This window comes from Staurois parvus, unplaced genomic scaffold (genome assembly GCF_062004578.1).
Source record: "Staurois parvus isolate SC_StPar_1 unplaced genomic scaffold, SC_StPar_1.0 ptg000887l, whole genome shotgun sequence".
NCBI lineage: Eukaryota > Metazoa > Chordata > Amphibia > Anura > Ranidae > Staurois > Staurois parvus.
Window position 1 is genome coordinate 141,729 of NW_028318683.1, and position 20,093 is coordinate 161,821.

Genomic DNA, 20,093 nt, shown 5'->3' on the forward strand with positions numbered 1-20,093 from the left:
AAACTACGGCCCGCAGGCCGTATACGGCCCGGCGGACCTTTTAATCTGGCCCGCGGAGCGTGATACTGTCAGGATGGCTGTCAGGATGTGTGTAGGTGGGGCAGCGTGACGAACATGAGGGGAGCTAGGCTCCTCTCACAGTCCACCCTGAAGACTGGAACGGCGCGGGAACACAGCGAGAGGAACGCGCGGAGCAAAGGTAAGTGAATTGACACAGGGGGGACTTGGGGACTTAATATGGGGGATGAATTAATATGGGGAATGAGTTACTATAGGGGGGATGAATTACTATAGGGGGGATGAATTACTATATGGGGGATGAATTACTATGGGGGATGAATTACTATGGGGGATGAATTACTATATGGGGGATTAATTACTATGGGGGATGAATTACTATGGGGGATGAATTACTATATGGGGGATTAATTACTATGGGGGATTAATTACTATGGGGGATTAATTACTATATGGAGGATGAATTACTATGGGGGATGAATTACTATATGGGGGATGAATTACTATGGGGGATGAATTACTATGTTCGCACATCGCTGAGAAAAGTCGTAGAATCAATTTCAGTGTCTGATGAGGAATTTCCCCCACGAATCATTATCACTCAATTCTGCAAGTGGTTCTGATTTACTATCACTGTTCTCTAGCCGGTCTAAAACCGATTTTGACATAAAGGGACGCTTTTTGGATGCCATGGACGTTTCTCAGTTTCCAGGCAGAAAGAACAGTAAAAATGCAGGCAGGGCGCAGGACAAAGCACTCGGGACAAAATGTATGTGAAATGCATTGAAACAGCAATGTTTTACTATGTAATAATCATTTTTAAAAAAATTAAATTTTTTAAAAATTTCAAATTTGCTGCCGGTTCTGGCGCCCGTGCGTCCTGATGTCGCAGGGACTGGAAAAAGGAAGCCGGGTGCCGACATTGGCTGGAGGAGATGGCCGGGGATGCTGCAGGAGACGCATCGCAGGAGCGAAGGACAAGGTAAGTGCTGCAGTGAATCCCTGAGCAACGCCGCATGGTAAGCCCGAGTGTAGCTCGGGGTCACCGCTTGTGGTACTGAAACTTTACCCCGAGCTACACTTGGGAATACCGCCAGGGAGGTTAAAATAACCTTTCCTGATGCTGGATTGTCAGCTATGAGCTAAGCAGTGTCAGTTGTATGGCTAGTTTACTTACATTTACATGTGCATTACAGGCCTCTTCACTCTCCAACATTGCGATCAGGACAAAGGCTGTGAGAGCAACATCTGGTTCTTTGGATCCTTTAAATCCACCCTATGAGAGAAAAGAGAAGAAGAATATATGAAAAGTAATGCGTGAGCCTTGCATTTTTCACTGGCAGGTAATGAAGAACACAAATCTCATTGTAGGATCTTCTCCAATATGTAATGTTGAATGATGGATTGGGTAAAATACCAGTTCATGATACTTCTTCCAAGCAATAAAGAACACTGCTTCCTTGATTAGGCCAGGATTAGGTCAGACTTTAACCTTCAAGTGTATGTCAAGCCAAAATAAAAATAAAATTTGACTGGACTAATTCTTTCATTAAGTGTTAAGTGTTCTTGCATGGCGACCACTTACTCTTATCTCACATATATATTCTTATTATTATAGCCAAATGTACCACCCTAACTCCTCCCACAGTTTTTACACTACATAGACAGTAATATACCGAAATGTGCGGATTGTTCCCGATTGGTGTGCTGTTACTTTGTGGAATGTTTCGCCGAATGGTTCACGAAATATCAGCGTTTTTGTGGTGAGATTTTCCCGTAGGAATGAATGGCAGAATGTTCAAAACTAGAGTGGGAGCTGACAAAAGCTAGAGTGTGAGCTGAAAAATCAGAACATGATTTCTAAACTGCCATCACTCCCTCATTTTCAAGTCCGCCTACACAAATCTTATATCACAACGTTCAGCTATCCCTGCTGCCACTAAAAATGTCCACAGCTAAGCCATAGTCCTGATAGTTTTTACAATATGACCATTTGTTTGCAACTCATGCCGCCCATTGACCTTTTCACAGTTACTCAAGCCACTCCACCCAGTTACTCCTTCCACTCCAGTTGTAGACTACTGGTGGAGGCAAGAACACTTCACACAATTTCCCCAGAAATTGTAGCTTTTTGGGTTGATGATGTTATTTCACTACTCATCCAATGCGCTTCTCCGAGTGTCAAAAACATACCCTGCCATTTTTAGCCAAACTGGCAACCCAGTCACCTTAATCCAATCACCGTGGAATGTGTCAAAGCATACATACATTATCCAATCCCCATGGCCCCACAAACTCTGGGATAGTTTATTGTTAGGGATGGGCTGAACACCCCCCTGTTCATTTCGCGGTCGAACATGCAAACTTATAGAATGTTCCATCGCAAACTCCGAACACAAACAATTTACTGAGCGGTATCTTACCGCTCAGTTACTAAAATATTGCATGAGTTATATTGTGAAGTCATGCGGTATTTTAGTAGTGAAACATTCATTATTCTTTCAGCTGTCAGTGGGGTTCCCCGCTGACAGCTGAATGTATAAAGAATTGTTGGCATTGCCGACAATTACATTTTTTTTTTTTTAAAAACCACGTGGGGTCCCCATTCCCATCCATACCAAGCACTTCGGGTCTGGTGTGGATTTTTAGGGGAACCCCCACACCAAAATTTAGAAAAAAATGGTGTGGGGGTCCCCCCAAAATCCATACCAGACCCTTATCTAAGCATGCAGCCCGCTAGGTCAGGAAAGGGTGGGAAACAGTAAGCGCCCCCCCTACTGAGCCATACCAGGCCACATGCCCTCAACTTGGGGGGGGTGCTTTGGGGCTGGGGGCTCCCCCCAAAGCACCTTGTCCCCATGTTGATGGGGACAAAGGCCTCTTCATACAACCCTGGGCTGTGGTTGTGTGGGGTCTGAGGGCAGGGGACTTATTGGAATCTGGAAGCCCCCTGTAACAAGGAAGCCCCTAGATCATGCCCCCCCCCCCACATGTGAATGAGTATGCGGTGCATGGTACCACTACCCATTCACAAAAAAAGTGTAGTATAAAAAAAAACAGGAGACAGTCTATGACTTAAAAAAATGTCCCCCCGAAGCAGATCCAACATCAAACAGGATACCCGCCGCTACCCAAAAAAGAAAAAAAAACCTTGCTCTGCTTGTGATGCTGGCTCCTGCTGTCTGACAGCTGCGCCCCGATGACAGTTCTTAAATACTGTCATGACGTCACAAGAGGGCGGGGTTCACCCCACCCGCCTTGTGACATCATCATATGCTGTGATTGGCCAAAGCATTGCACCTGACCTGTGGTACTATATATATATATATATATATATATATATATATATATTGCTCAAAGAAATTAAAGGAACATTTAAAACATTTAATAAGAGTATAGCATCAAGTCAGTGTTAAACTCCTGGCTGGGATATTGATCTGATCAGGTAAGTAGCAGAGGGGGTTGTTAATCAGTTTCAGCTGCTTTAGTTAATGGAATTAACAACAGGTGCACTAGATGGGCAATATTGAGACGACCCCCAAAACAGAAATTGTTTTACAGTTGGAGGCCACTGACATTTTTTTCCCCACTCATCTTTTCTGACTTTTTCCATTTGCATTTGGCTAGGGTCAGTGTCACTACTGGTAGCATGAGGTGACACCTGGACCCTACAGAGGTTGCACAGGCAGTCCAGTTCCTCCAGGATGGCACATCAATATGTACCATTGCCAGAAGGTTTGCTGTGTCTCCCAGTACAGTCTCAAGAGCATGCAGGAGATTCCAGGACACAGACAGTTACTCTAGGGGAGATGGACAGGGCTGTAGAAGGTCCTTAACCCGTCAGCAGGACCGGTATCTGCTCCTTTGTGCAAGGAGGAACAGGATGAGCACTGCCAGAGCCCTACAAAATAACCTCCAGCAGGCCGGGTGAATGTCTCTGACCAAACAATCTGAAACAGACTTCAAGAGGGTGGCCTGAGAGCTTGATGTCCTCTAGTGGGCCCTGTACTCACTGCCCGGCACCATAGAGCCTGATTGGCATTTGCCATTGAACACCAGAATTGGCAGGTCCGCCACTGGCATCCTGTGCTTTTCACAGATGAGAGCAGGTTCACCCTGAGCACATGTGAAAGAGACGTGAAAGGGTCTGGAGAATCCATGGAGGGACGCACACACCTCTATAGCCTAGACAATGGCACCCTGACTGCCAATAGGTATGGGGATGGAATCCTTGGACCTATTGTCAGACCCCATGCTGGTGCAGTGGATCCTGGGTTGCTCCTGGTGCATGACAATGCCGGGCCGCAAGAGTAGGCAGGCAGTTCCTGGAGGATGAAGGAATTGATACCATTGAATGGCTCCCACACTTGCTTGACCTAAATCCAATACAACACCTCTGGGTTATAAAGTTTTAGTCTAGCCGGCGCTGCCAGGTTGCACCTCAGACTGTCCAGGAGCTCTGTGATGCCCTGTTACAGATCTGGTAGGAAATCCCCCAGGACACCATCTGTCATCTCATTAGGAGCATGCTCTGACATTGTCAGGCATGCATACAAGCATGTGGGGGCCATACAAACTACTGAGGACCATTTTGAGTTGCTGCAATGAAATTTCAGCAGAATGGACTAGCCTGATGCATCATTTTTTCACTTTGATTTTCGGGGTGTCTTTGAATTCAGTCCTCTGTAGGTTGATAATTTTCATTTCCATCAAACGATGGGGCATCCTTACATTCCTAACAAATTACCCCGTCCATATCACTATAGATGTCCAGCATGATATTTTTTCCCCATTGAGATCTGATGTGTTTTCAAAGAGTTTCCTTAATTCTGAGTAGTGTATATATATATATGTGTGAGAATCTTCACAGATTTGTTTTGTCCTGATGCTTTATCCAGTTCTCTTCATCCCTGTGATGAAGTCAGAAGGATGAAGTGCTTTGGAACATGGCTACACGGCAACTGGAAGAAACATCAGATGCCAATCCAGAAATGATGTACCAGATGTGACGGGGTAGAGGAGCAGGTGAGGCGCCGATGACTCAGCTTGTACACAACAACTAGTGGCACTGATGAGGCTTGAGAGTTTCGAAGTGGGAAGCAGTTTAATGTGCTTTGCTTTTTATGATTGTGAGTAGGTTTTACCAATTTTAAGTAACGAGTTTGTGCAGTATTACGCTTTGGAAGTTCCGTCTTTTTTTCTTTTACAAATTGCTTTGTGATCAATATGGGGAGGAAAGGAATTGGATATTTGTGCATCTGAGGAGCGCTGGGGGGATCCTACATTAACAAAAGAGCTGCATACCCATCATTGTTATGAGAGGCATGTGGGGTTGGTTAGTACCTTCCCTGGAGGGAGTGAATGTGCACATGATGATTTGAAGAGTCACATGGTAGAAGTGGAGATGAAATAAATGAATAATGTGAACATTATTTACAGACTTTAGTTTCTTATTTATCTATATTGCATCACCTTTTCACATTTTCAATTTTGATGACACTGGGTGATTTATATTATTTATATTGATAAATGTTGTTTAGCTTTATTTGTTCTTGATTGATCACAGCGCCTCCTCAAACTTGGATTTAAATTCTAGTTTGATATAACGACACCAGGGGCGGACTGACAACTCATGGGGCCCCCAGGCAATAGGGGATCATGGGGCCCCTGTGTCCTTGCCCAAACTCAAAAAAGCCTATGAAAAAGGTACCAGGGGCATCTCATGGGGCCCCCTACTGACCCCGGGCCCTCGGGCAGTGCCCGAGTTTCCAACTGGTCAGTCCGCCCCTGAACGACACTTGCATGTAATCGCTTATGCAGCACACTATCTGCTTCCAGGGCCAATCGCTTGCATGTGACATTACATGTGAGTGGCCATGATTAGATGCAGGAGCCAGAAGCTTCCTTTTGATTTCAATGGGGCTGCTTCTTCCAGCTAATCACGGGAACCCCTGCTTCCCATAGGTAGTGAGTAATATACAGTTGCAAGAAAAAGTATGTGAACCCCTTGGGATTACGTGGAGTTCTGCATGAATTGGGCATAAAATGTGCTCTGAATGTCATCTAAGTCACAACAATAGAAGAACACGGTCTGCTGAACATAATACTACACAAACATTAGATGTTGCCATGGTTTAATTGCACATAACATCTAAACATTCACAGTGCAGGGAGGAAAAAGTATGTGAACCTTTGGACTTAATAACTGGTTGACCCTCCTTTGGCAGCAATAACCTCAACCAAACGTTTCCTGTAGTTGCAGATCAGACCTGCACAACGATCTGGAGTACATTTGGACCACTCCTCTTCACAAAACTGTTTCAGTGTAGCAATATTCTTGGGATGTCTGGTGTGAATCGCTCTGTTAAGGTCATGCCACAGCATTTCAATCGGGTTGAGGTCAGGACTCTGACTGGGCCACTCCAGAAGGCGTATTCTGTGCTGTTGCAGCCATTGTTTTGTTGAATTACTTGTATGCTTTGGGTCATTGTCCTGTTGCATCACCCATCCTCTGCGGAGCTTCAGTTGGTGGACAGATGGTTGTACGTTTTCCTGCAAAATGTCTTGATAAACTCTGGAATTCATTTTCCCATCAATGACAACAATCCGTCCAGGCCCTGAGGCAGCAAAGCAGCCCCAAACCATGATGCTCCCTCCGCCATGTTTTACAGTGGGGATGAGGTTTTGATGTTGGTGTGCTGTGCCTTTTTTTCTCCACACATAGTGTTGTGTGTTCTTCCCAAACAACTCAATCTTGGTTTCATCTGTCCACAGTATATTTTGCCAGTAGTGCTGTGGAACATCCAGGTGCTCTTTTGCAAACTTCAAACGTGCTGCAATATTCTTTTTGAGCAGCAATGGCTTCCTCCGTGGTGTCCTCCCATGTACTCCATTCTTGTTTAATGTTTTCCTTATTGTAGATGTGTCAACAAAAATGTTAGCATGTGCCAGAGATTTCTGTAGGTCTTTAGCTGACACTCTGGGATTCTTCTTTACCTCATGCAGCATTCTGCGCTGTGCTCTTGCAGTCATTTTTACAGGATGACCACGCCTAGGGAGAGTAGCAACAGTGCTAAACTTTCTCCATTTGTAGACAGTCTGTCTTATCGTGGACACATGAACATCAAGGCTTTTGGAGATACTTTTGTAACCCTTTCCTGCTTCATGCAAGTCAACAATTCTTGATCGTAGGTCTTCTGAGAGCTCTTTTCTCTGAGGCATGGTTCACATCAGACAGTGCTTCTTGAAACCAGTAAACCCAAAACAGGTGTGTGTTTTTTAAGGGCAGGACAGCTGTCAGCAACACATCCAATATCATCACACTGATTGGAGTCAAGGTTGGCTCACTCCTGGCTCCAATTAGCTCTGGGAGAAGTCATTAAGCTAGGGCCTCACATACTTTTTCCTCCCTGCACTGTGAATGTGTACATGTTATGTGCAATTAAACCATGGCAACATCTAATGTTTGTGTAGTATTATGTTGAGCAGACTGTGTTCTTCTATTGTTGTGACTTAGATGACGTTCAAAGCACATTTTATGCCCAATTCATGCAAAACTCCACGTAATCCCAAGGGGTTCACATACTTTTTCTTGCAACTGTAAGTTTAATAGGTACTTACTATCATCTCTTGATGGATTACTGGAGCATCTTCTTTGAACAATCCATCTGGTTTTTGTTTCTCCAGGATTAGCCACTTGATGGCACCACACAGGACATTAACTTCGATGTCCATCAAGGGACGGGCCAGGGCAAAAACTTTGGCTACATATGCTGTCAGCCTGTAGAGAAAAAGTTATTATGAACCAAGTAAATGATAAGACAAGTCATCATGAACAAAGCAGAGGCATGACAAGTGATCATGAACCAAGCAGAGATAAAGTGGTCATAATGAAAAAAGAAGAGACCAAACACGTCATCAGAGATAGGACAAGTCATTATAAACCAAACAGAGGCAGGACAATCATCAGAAATTGAATAGAAGCAGGACAAATCATCAAGGTCCAAGGAAAGACAGGGAAACTAAGAACCAGAGACAGGACAAAACATCATGAATGAAGCAGAGGCATGACAAGTGATCTTGAACCAAGCAAAATCAAGGCAATCATCATTAACAAAAAAGAGACCAAACAAATCATCAGAGACAGACAGAACAAGTTATCATAAACCAAGCAGAAGCAGGACAATCATCAGAAACTAAGCAGAAGTAGAACAAATCATCAAGAACCAAGAAAAGACAGGACAACTAAGAACCTAACAGAGGCAGGTCAACATATCATGAACCATACAAAGACAAGCCAAGTCATCATTAACTAAGGAAATAATACCATTAATCATGAACCAAGCAGAAGAAGGACATTACGTAAACCAAGTAAAGGCAGGAAAAAATATCATGAACCAAGCAAAGACAAGAGGAGCATTATTAACCAGGGAGATAAGACAACCAGGGGCGGACTGACCATTTGGAAACTCGGGCACTGCCCGAGGGCCAGGGATCAGTAGGGGGCCCCATGAGATGCCCCTGGTACCTTTTTCATAGGCTTTTTTTTAGTTTGGGCAAGGACACAGGGGCCCCATGATCCCCTATTGCTCGGGGGCCCCATGAGTTGTCAGTCCGCCTCTGAAGACAACTAATTATGCACCATGCAGAGGCAAGCCAGGGCATCATAAATCAAGGAGAGACAGTAATTATGAACCAAACAGAGGCAGTACAAGTCATCAAGAACCATTCAGAGACAGTACAAGTGATAATAAAACAAGCAGAGGCAGGACAAATCATCATGTGCCAAGGAGAGGCAGAACAAAAAAATATATCAGCAACAAAAAGAGAAAAAAATCTGGAGAGAAATTGTAACACAGCACCCAGCGAGGTGAAATAAAATTAAGTTTTGACAAATATTGTAGATAGTGTATCTTAGTATTGATTCAACTTACCATGTGCTGGCTGTCCTGTCCTTGAAAGCTGCGTAGGAACTATCTGCTTTGCGGTAAACAAGTTGTTGCACATAACCTGAAATGAACAAGAAGTTAGAATGTCTAACTGCTAATTAATATATCTCCCAGATCAAATTTTAAAGCAGAACGTCACTAAAGGTGAAGCTGTCCTTTAGGGTGCCTGTAGACGTTAGATTACTTTTTTTTTTGATCAGGTGACAAATTAATGTCTATAAGGCAGAACACAACAGCTCCAAATGTAATTATATATATTTATCGTGCCGCGCCCCTATTTTGAATTCTTAATCATGAAATCTCTCACTCTTATAAATACATATATTGATAAATACATAAAAATATGTGACCAAATTAATTACTGTGACTTATAAATAAATAAAAGCTCCAAATGTACATTCACAGGGATGGACAGACACAGATGGATCCTGAGAGAGTTGGTTCTACTTAAAGTGTACTACAGGACTAAGAGGCCTTTTGGGGACTTAGCATGGACATAGTTACACTGTCCTTTTGAAAAAGGATATCGTGTGAGCTCTCCAGCGCTTCAGGAAATGAATAGCCAAAGGGAAGCCATGGAAACCAGGGCAGAGGTGACCAAAAGATGATGCTTCAGGGGTGCAGCCCTCCTCAGACAGGGAGATCAATCACTAGAAAAAGAGTAAACAGGTAGCGCACACACCTAATACATTATCTAAGGTTTATTCAAAGGTATAAAAGACAAAAACATACTCACAGACAAAGCATGTATAAAAAGCTTTTGCATAATAAAGATGGCCACAACAGCAGGTAAGGTGTTCCAACTGTCAGTGCAGTCAGGAGGCTGACGCATTTCGGGGATGCGCTGGCCATCCTTCCCACACTATATCTGCTCTTACCCACACAATCCCATCCAGGTATTAGCAGCACCACTGTTTTGTTTCCACCATCGGTCTACTTCACTCACATTGCATCTGAACCAGTCCGAGAGGCAGGTCAGCAGCTCTGAGGAAAGGGACTCGTCCCCGAAACGCATCAGCATTTTGACCGCACTGACAGTTGGAACACCTTGCCTGCCATTGTGGCCATCTTTATTATCCAAAGGTTTTTTATACATGCTTCATCTGTGAGTATGTTTTTGTCCTTTATACCTTTGAATAAACCTTGGATAATGCACTAGGGGTGTGCGCCACCTGTTTACTCTTTTGGAAAAGGACACAGTAACATCGAGTTCAGCGATAATGGCATGAGATGGGATGGAGCACGGTGAATATAAGGTGTGACTATGAATCTAGTTAAAGATGTGAACTATATGACCAAATGTTTATGGATACCTGATTATCCCACCTTTGAGTTTCTTGGAGATCCCATTCCAAAACCATGGACATCAATAGTTTATCCAATACAATACAGCTATAACAGTCTACACTCCTTTTGTCTTCCACACAATTTTGCTGTTTGTGGGAATTTCAGCCAAAAATTTATTTGTATAGTCAGGTATTAATGTTGGATGAGAAGATTGGGCTTGCAATCTGCACTTTATTAATCCCAAAAGTGTTTAGTAGGGTTGAGTTCAGTGTTTCTTGCATGGCACCTGAGTTTTTCCACATCAACCTGGTCAAACCATGTCTTTATGGAGCTTTGCTAGCTAGGTGTGCACAGGGGCATAGTAATGCTGAAACAGAAAAGGCCCTTCCCCAGACTGTTAGTTGGAAGCACATGGAAGGATCTCCGCAAACATTTGGCCAAATAGTATAACAGCAATCCAAGGAGATCCTTGCGAGATTTTGTTCAAGTGGTTTCATGACAATAAAGTGTACTATAATTTATCTATGGAGGCTATCAAAAGTCTTTAATGTTTCTACTAAAAAATATTTCACTAATGTAGCAGTTTTAAAAAGAATGTATTTTATTTGTGCACAGAACAGTTATTATAGTTAACTACAAATTCTTTATTTTCCAGTCAATGATAGACTTATATCTTCAAAATAGTTCCATTGAGATGGCACCAGTGTCAAAAAAAGATCTACTCTGTCTCCCTGAAGATCACAAACTGCACCCATTTATCACTTACCCGCTTTGATGTTGGTGAGGGCTTCCTCTCTTCGATTAACACCTATTCTCTCCCATTGGCGAGTAGCATCCAGGTAGATTGTAGCAATCACACTAGGCGTCATGGTAATCATGTTCTGCTCTCCACAACCACGTGGCACAACAATTAATGGATTGAGATTGGAACCATCTATGGATTCTTCCACCATCTGAGTAATTGGAGTCCCTGAATTAAAATGATAAAGTTCTTGAAATTACCACATTTTTCCCCACACAAAATTCATATATAATTTCATTATACTAAAAGCTGAAAATACTACAGTCGATTTGTTTTAACTCTTCTTTCAGTATATTAGTAACAAAAATGTTAAAGAAACAACATTATACAAAATAGATATGTCTGTTTCACACACTCCTATGAAAGTTAAGTAACATATTCAGTTGTTATATTTCTATTGGCTACAGAATGTCCACCAGAATAACCAAATTTACCCAACTGCCGCAGCCATTTCTAAGCCAAATGTAGGTGTCACACCTCCCGTTAGCTGTTCCATATGGTAATGAGGAGTCAACAGCATAAATTGCTGTAGAGAAATCTTACTTTGAATTTCTGAGCAATATAAAAAAGTGGGTTCAGTTACTTGTAAGCGTTCACCCAACACTGTCTTAGGTAGACTTGTCCCTTAACCTTGTCATTAGCTTGGGTGTTTTGTCCCTTTGAGACTGTAGAAGGCTTTTTTTTTTTTTTTTTTTTTTAAATGATCTTACTCAGACATCTCAGATTTCTACTTGTAGTGCTCACCCTGGCAGGAGCCCACATTATTAAGGTCCCTAGGGTCTTTTCCTGTATTTGCCCCACAGCCAGGCATACAGTCACAGCCACTTCTTTGTCTAAGGGTACGGTTTCCTGATGCTTGAACTTTAACAGGTTCAGGATAACTGTGGGATACTCCAGTAACTCTAGCAGCAACTTGAGGACACTATTCTTCCTTTTTTAAAGATCTGGGCAGAATCCTTGTGCAAGAAAACAGTGGACTGAGCTCTACAGTAGCAATTTAAGAATGCTATACTTCCTCCTAAGGAAATGAGCAGAGTCCTTGCACAAGCAATTAGTGGACTGCGCATTTCAGGACACCAGACACAAGCTGAACAAGCATTGAACACAGCTGACTCTAGCACAAGAAGGATGGCAGCAGCACACAGTCTCAAAGATCACTCACACCAGCCTGTACTCACTAACATCTTTGGATAGTTGGTTGCCTCATTCCAGACACATTTCCGGTGATACCAGACTATATCCCCAAGTGAAAAAGTCCCTCAGTCAGCTCCAGCAACTTTCAGTAGGATAGGCCCCTCAGCTAGCCTAACTGGGAATTTGATGAAAGGCAGGAACATGGCAGGCTTGCCCAGGGGGCAAACAGCCCTACAGGCTGTGATCTCCTCCTCCTAGGACAAGACACTTCTGTTCTAGGTCTCTGAGTATTTATACAAACTCCCAGTCACCATCTAGGCAATTCTCCCCTGGGATTGGCCAGGACTGCATAAATATGCAGCTGACGATTTGACTTTTCCAGACAGACAGTGAGAAGCAGTCAACCCTGTAGCCATACAGTAGAAAATTACTTTGACCAGCCTTATGCCCTGGATCGTACACAGTACTCAACAATGGTGCATGACTGGAGGACATTGGCCTATGCAAGGCAAGCCTAGTTGGTCAAGCTATTTTAAAGAAGCTAAGATGGCACATTATGCTGCATATGAGCTTATACTGTAGATAAAATTGTAAAATGTTTCACAAAATGTTTTAATGACGAGGACATAAAGCACAATCTATGTGAAAGAATTACTTAAAAATATTCAACACTATACATGCAAATGTTTTTGAAAATGTAAAGCTATTTGCCAGTTGTCTCGGTGTCTGACTAGTCCTGAATCATATTATGTATTCCTAGTGAGTGTGAGGGATTTGAAAATAAAGAAGGCAAAGAAAAGTGAAACATTACATTTTTTAATCTTTCATTCCTAAAAAGTGACATGAGATCTGGCAGCTTGAGACTGGAGAGTTTTGTCTGATTCTGTAGTGTGGCAATACAAAACCCAATCAATCATTGTAAATATCTCTAAATACAATGAGCCCAGAAAGTGGAACCCCAGCCAAAACATTTATTTTTATAGATTTGTCTAGATGGAATGGTTATAGCCTCTGTCAAGACTGTTTTTACTGTTTGCTTCCCCTTACTTCCTCTTACAATGACCATCTATGACTGTGGCAGGAAGTGAGGGAGGTTCTTTTCAGCAGGCATATGGAAAGCAGTAAAAACCAATGGAGTTTCTAATCCTTTCCCACTTTGTCTCAGACTAGAAAAAGTTGTAGTTGGATTTGCCCTTGAAGTGAGGAGAAGGTGAGATCCTCTTCCATTTTCAGCTTAGTGAAGGACCAGCTAAGGATACAAAACCACCAATAAATGTACGCAACATCAGGTTTGCATTCTTGCTGGCATGTCGGAGCCCCTCCCATCAATTAATGCTTCTACTTCTTCTACTTTCTTCAGTTAGAACTTAAAGTTGTCCTCAGCTATCTTTCTTCACAGAGGACAATTTCTTCCAATCACAAGAAGTGGAGAGAAAACAGTCAGTGTTGAAGTTCATTGTTGGCCAATGACTACAACATTATGTGGAACACACAAAAATTGAATATTCTCTCAGCTAAGCTTGCTGTGATTGGCTAGTGTATTTTTTTGCAATTTGCCTGGAATTCTTCTATAAATAATACCTGTCAATTTTCCTGGCAAAAAATGTATGTTTATTTCTTGTGTAGCTTTTTTACTTGACATGTGTCTGACTCTTCAGCCTGAGAATCAGGGTTCTGAAGTCACCTGTAGCCCTGAAGATGCTGCCGTGATAACTGGAAGCAACTCTCAGACTCTAAGGGGTTTATTTACTAATGCTGGTTTACTCAGAATCTTGTGAACGTCTGCATGGAAACCAATCAGCTTCCAGTTTATATTGCTAAAGCTCAATTGAACAAACTGAGGTTAGAAGCTGATTGGCTGCCATGCGCAGATGCAGCAGATTCTGAGTGAACCAGCTTTAGTAAATCTTCCCCTAAGAGTCCCCTAATCACTGACTCTCAAGCTTGAGAGTAAGACACTGGTCAGGTAAGTAAAGCTAAAAAAATGGGAAAAGATGCATACAATAGTTGATGGAGGAAATAAAAGTACAATTATTATGTGGGAGCAATTTAGGCTCCTGTGAAATGAAGAGTCTTTAGGGATCACCCAAACATGAACAGAGTAGGAGATAGTTGGACAGATTGGGGTAGGAAGTTCCATAGGATGGGAGAGGCTAGGGAAAAGTCCTGGAGGTTAGCATGGGAGGAGGTGACAAAGGAGCTAGAGCAGGAGGTCTTGGAAAGAACAATTTGGCTGGTATTTTGAGACTAGGTTAGTGATTTCACTGGGGGCTTAGTTGTAAATGACTTTTTAAGATGCTGTTAATATTTTGAAATGAATTTGTTGAGTGATTGGAAGCCAGTGGAGGGATTGGCAGAGAGGGGGAGCAGACACGGAACGGTTGGTAAGGTGGATGGGTCTAGCAGCTGCATTCATGATAGCCAGAAGGGGGGATAGCATATGTATTGGTAATCAAATGAGGAGGCAGTTGCAGTATTCAAAGCGTGAGATAATCAGGGAGTGAAGCTTTTTAGTGTCATTGGTTGGGAAGAGGCATATTTTGGAGATGTTGCCCAGGTTGAGACAGCAAACTTTGGACAGTGACTGGATGTGGGGCCAAAAGGAGAGTTTGGAGTCCAGGATTACATCTAGCATCCTGGCATGCGGGGACAGGTTGATAACTGAAGTGAATAAAAGTAGGTGCTTGCCAAATGTAATGGGACAATAAGTAATATAAAAGAATACCACATGAAATAATGTATACATAAATCAATCAATATCATATAACTAGAACATAGTAAATTGCAAAAAAATGAATTGAAAAAAATGTGAAAGTAAAAAAAGTCCCAAACCCCAATCTGATATGACAGTTCAGTTGGTAATCAAATCTTGCAACTCCAATATGTGTTCCACCGTGTATGGCCAGAATAAGAACTCACCAGATTAACTCAACAAAATACCCAGCAAGCGTATAAGCTCAAATCCTGTAAATATCAGGTGCGATGCCTGGTCTTGCAGAATCCTTTGGACCTCTTCCACTCAGATGACACTAAACCACTTCCTCCATTCTTAGCCAAAATCTCAGAAAAGAACCCAGAAGGGTATTCATAGTGCAGCAAGTACTAACATCGCTTGTGTTAAGATGGGCACACACTCTTTCAAAATGTATACATTCCAGTTAAAGTGTTACTAAACCCACAACAGTGAAATCAGTCTGTATATGAAGTAAAGCATGCTTGTTATACTCACTGTGGAACCTAAGGGGTTAATCCTCCGCATTGTGTAAAAAGGCCATTTGAACCTAACGTTTCTGCTCCTCCTCTTGTTCAAATGTCCACATCTTATCTCCCGATAAGACAGACTGAACCATAGCCATTCTGCACACAGTTTAGTGTGTATTGCTAGAGAGGCTTTTTTTTTCATGGGAGAGTGCATGTGATCAGTACAGGGCCAATCAGCACTGTCCAGACAGAGGTCAGGGGTTTTACATCCTCCTAGAGTAGAAAGAAAACTCCTCCTACAAGCTTTAACCAGTGCTCTGCTGAACACTGATAAAGGTTATAAGACTGGTGAAACTGCCGATGAGAAAAGGTATCAACTGTGGGTGTAGAATTATAACTTTTTTAATGGTTGAACTGGATGGACTTTTGTCTTTTTTCAGCCAGACTGACTATGTAACTATCACAGAGGACATGGGGGCACTCTTTACGTCTGAAGGAAAAGAGATTAAATCTCCAAATATAGAAAGATTTTTTTGTGAAAATGTGTGATAGATTCCCTCAAGAGTTGGTTCTGGCCAGCTCAGTGGATTGCTTTTTAAAAAAGTCCTGGATTCTTTCCTAGATACACAGAATATAACTGAATATAACATTTATAGGTAAAGTTGATCCAGGGAATATCCGTTTGCCTCTCGGAGGATCGTAACGGAATTTGTTCCTCTGCAGGAGCAAATTGGATCATGCTTTGCTGATTTTTTTTTTTTTTTGCCTTCCTCTGGATCAATTGTGGGTATACGATTATAACTTTTTTTTTTGGTTGAACTGGATGGACTTTTGTCTTTTTTCAGCCAGACTAACTATGTAACTATGTATTTAGCAGTTTATATTTACTAAAATAATAGCAGTTCTGTGATAGAACATCTGCATTTCTACCTGGCTGTTAAGCAGCTGGTTATAGACATCTGTATACTAGGCTACATAACATCATTACAGACCAAGGCATAATGGGCCATCTAGTCTACAATGACTGAGGAAAAGTAGAAAGTCCCTGGAAGGGGCAACAGCAGCAGCGGTTCTGTTTCTTGATCAGATCTCTCCTCTTCTCTTCCCTGCAGTGCAGGACTCAGACATCACATTTTGGGCATGGGATAGTAACAATGCAAGGTGGGCCTCCCTTCCCTAGAACCAGCCTCCTTGATAACTGTGCCATCAATCCTGACAGAGAAGTCATGGAAAGGGGCAGGTGGGGGAGGAAATATTATGATCTCGGTTTGGGATCAACTGAGTTTTAGGAAGTGGTGTAATATCTAGCCTGATATGTCTTCTAGTAAATCAGTCATATGTGAAGAGACTGATTGAGTTAACTGAGGGGTAGAGAGATAAATTTGGGTGTCATCAGCATAGAAATGATATTGAAAGCCATGGGAGGCTATTAGCTAACCCAGGGAGATGGTGTAGATCGAGAATAGGAGAGGTCCAAGAACAGAATCTTGGGAAACCCCAATGGAGAAAGGAAGAAGAGAGGAGGAAGTAGACTTGTAAGTGACACTGAAGGTGTCGTCAAATAGGTAGGTAGAAAAAGGATGTGACTTTGTCATAGAGGTGATCAGTAGCAGAACCAATGAAGAGTACAGCCATGGAGACCAAAGGAGTAGCATTTTTTGAGAAGGATAAGGGTGGTCAACCAAGGCAGCAGAGAGGTCCAGGAGTAGGAGTACAGAATAGTGTCCATTGGTTTTAGCCATTAGTAAATTGTAAGTTTTAGGCAAGCAGTTTCTAGCAGTGTTGAGGTCAAAATCCAGAGTGAAGGGGATCAAGAATGTTATTCTCAGTGAGGTGAGAGCTCATTGCTTTGAAGACCAAACATTCAAGGAGTTTGGAGGAAAGGTGGAGTAAGGAGTGTAGGTTAAGATTGGTCGGGTCTAATGAGGCCTTTTAAATATGAGGGTGACTAGCGCATGTTTAGAGAGCTGGTGAAGATGCCAGTGGAGAGGGAGAGATTGAAGATGTGAGTTAGAGAGTGTAGGAGAGAGTCAGAAGATGACCATAGTATTTGTGAGGGAACAGGGTTCAAGGAACAGGTGGTAAGATGAGCACTAGAAAAATGTTTAGCAACCTCATCTATAGTAGCTGGGTTGAATGATGGAAATAATAAGTATACTTGTGAACATAGAGTGTTAAGTGGGGTAGGAATCTGTACAGTGGAGATCTCATCACAAACTTTATCAATTTAATTTATGAAGTGATTGGTGATCTCCTGAGCAGTGAGTGAGTTAGTGGGTGGAGGCAATGGAGGACAACATTAAACGAGATTTAAAGGTAGCAAACACTTGACAGGGAATGGACAAGAAAGTGTTAATGAGAGAGATAAAATAGGTCTGCTTGGCAGTGTGGAGGACGGAATTGTATTGTTGTATTGTCTGTTTACCAAAGTTATAGGGGTCAGGGCCTGATTCTGTGTGTATTGAGGGGTCAAAGGCAATGCAGGTAATATGACAGTGAACTATTGTAGATAGAAGTGGCTAGGTTGGGACAAAAAAGGGCTGAGACGTTGCCATAGAGGTGGTCAGTAGCAGAAACGAACAAAAGTAGCGAAGGTTTCTATGGGTAACTGTTAGGCACTTGGAAGGAGAGGAGGTGGAAGACAGGGAGAGAGTGAAATTAAGGTACTATTAAGGTAGTGATCAGAGAGAGAAAAAAGATTGCTGTAGAGGTTGCACGGAGAGCATAGGTAGGAAAAAAAAAGGCCAAGGGTGTTACCACCGTACGCAGTAGAAGCCTGTATCCATTGCTTCAGGTCAAAAGAGGACATTAGACTGAGAAGTTTAGAAGGACCGTTAGTATTAACAGCAATGTTGACGTCACCTAGAATGATAGTGGGAATTTCAGAAGAGAGAAAGTAGGGTAGTCAGGCAGAGAAGTCATCAAGGAAGGTTGATACTGGTCCAGGGGTCAGTAGATCACAGCAATTCTTAAACAAACTGGAGAAAATAGATGACTGCAATGGGGGTTATTTACTAAAACTGCATGGTGCTAAATCTGGAGCAGCTCTGCATAGAAACCAATCAGTTTCCAGGTTTTATTGTCAAAGCTTAATTGAACAAATTGAAGTTAGAAGCTGATTGGCTACCATGTACAGCTACACCAGATTCTGAGTGCTCCAGTTTTAGTGTCTTGTGTCTCAAATGAGGAGAGTAACAGAGAGGGAGGTGAGTGAAGAACCTGAAAAATGCATTGTGGGGATAGAAGGAGTCCAACTCCAACTACCTTTTGTCCACTGGGTCTGGGAGAGTGAGTCCAGATAAGGCCACCATGGGAGAAGAAAGCAGGAGAAGCAGAGTTGGATTTATGTAGCCAGGTTTCAATAACAGCAAGCAGATTAAAATGAGTTAGTAATGATGCTGTTAAACAACCAAACTGTTCTGTGAACAAGAAACCTGAGGTACTTGACAGTATCTTTGCATTTTCTTTCATTTGTATTTTTTTTTTACCTTGAACTGTTACAATGGTGTCAATTTCTGTACGAGGCACAATATTTTTCTCATTTAATGGATCAATCAATTCCTTCTGGACCCCATCTGTGAACAACAACCACAAAGAGATGACAAAAAGCATGTAAAGATATTGAAAAACTAAACACTGAACACACTGTGCAAAATAGCCACAAAAAAACTAAAAAAAAACACACTAAAGAGTTGGATAACATATATCATAATATCATCTTAAAACTTTAAAAATAATTTTGTTCCATAAAGCAAAATTCTGGATTAAGCAAGTATTTTCTTGGTATAGTGTAGGGAAGGGCATAGAGTTAGTCTGTATTTCCCTTGGTTGCCCTTGTAACTTTAGAGTGAGATTCTGCTTGGGAGATGCTTGGGTTAAGTGCCAGCCCTGCCCCTGCTAAGAGAGGGGTACCCTGGGTAAGGTTTTATTAGGAAAGCGGAGAACTGGCTGGGAAGTTAGACTCCACGTTTATTGGTTCTCTCTGTGGGTGGACTGGACCAGGTCAACATGAGGGTAGTTGGGCCTTTGTCATTTAGCTTCCCCTTTAGGGAGGAAGCCTGGACTACTGCCAACCCCCCCCCCCCCACCCCACCACCACCACCACCAGTCTGAGTGCTGAACTCTAGAACATAAATGGTAATATATTGTCTCTAAACAGGTAATGTGGAGGCTAATATATATATATATATATATATATATATATATATATATATCACTAACCCAGCCTGATACTGACAGGTCATCAACCCAAAAATAACAGTATTGTATTACATCACACGTACAAATTCTAAGATAAAGTGCATTTTATTATTAAAAAAATCTAAGAATCAAAAATGACATAGGTATAAAAAGACAATGGCATTTATAAGTCGAAGTGTTGACGCATTACGCGGTTACTGCCGCTTCTTCAAGACTCCATATTTTTCCACGTGATAAGGGGCCATTAATCAATCAATCATCTTTGTCTACAAATCAAGTAGATTCATATAAATACATCAAACACAGTAAACTGGATAGGGTCTATGTAAATTAAAGATTCACCATAGACATAACAGAAAATTAGAAAAAATTGTTTATATATATATATATATATATATATATATATATATACATACACACAAAATACACAAAAAGGAAGAAAAAGAGGGAGGGGAGGAAGAGAAAAATATAAAGGTAATAAAATGTTTATATTTTTTTCTTCT

At 41.9% G+C, this 20,093-nt stretch overlaps 1 protein-coding gene across 1 annotated transcript in view; it reads right to left on the reverse strand.

The window, feature by feature from the left end:
- Positions 1–20,093, reverse strand: part of C3 (complement C3) — a 151,937-nt gene that overhangs the window by 30,404 nt on the left and 101,440 nt on the right. Inside the window, exons 23-27 of the mRNA XM_089656129.1 lie at positions 18,879–18,965; positions 11,020–11,223; positions 8,952–9,027; positions 7,639–7,798; positions 1,196–1,294 (exon numbers count right to left, since the gene is read on the reverse strand). Of these exons, the coding sequence (XP_089512255.1) occupies positions 1,196–1,294; positions 7,639–7,798; positions 8,952–9,027; positions 11,020–11,223; positions 18,879–18,965 (626 nt within the window). The remainder of the gene's footprint in view (positions 1–1,195; positions 1,295–7,638; positions 7,799–8,951; positions 9,028–11,019; positions 11,224–18,878; positions 18,966–20,093) is intronic.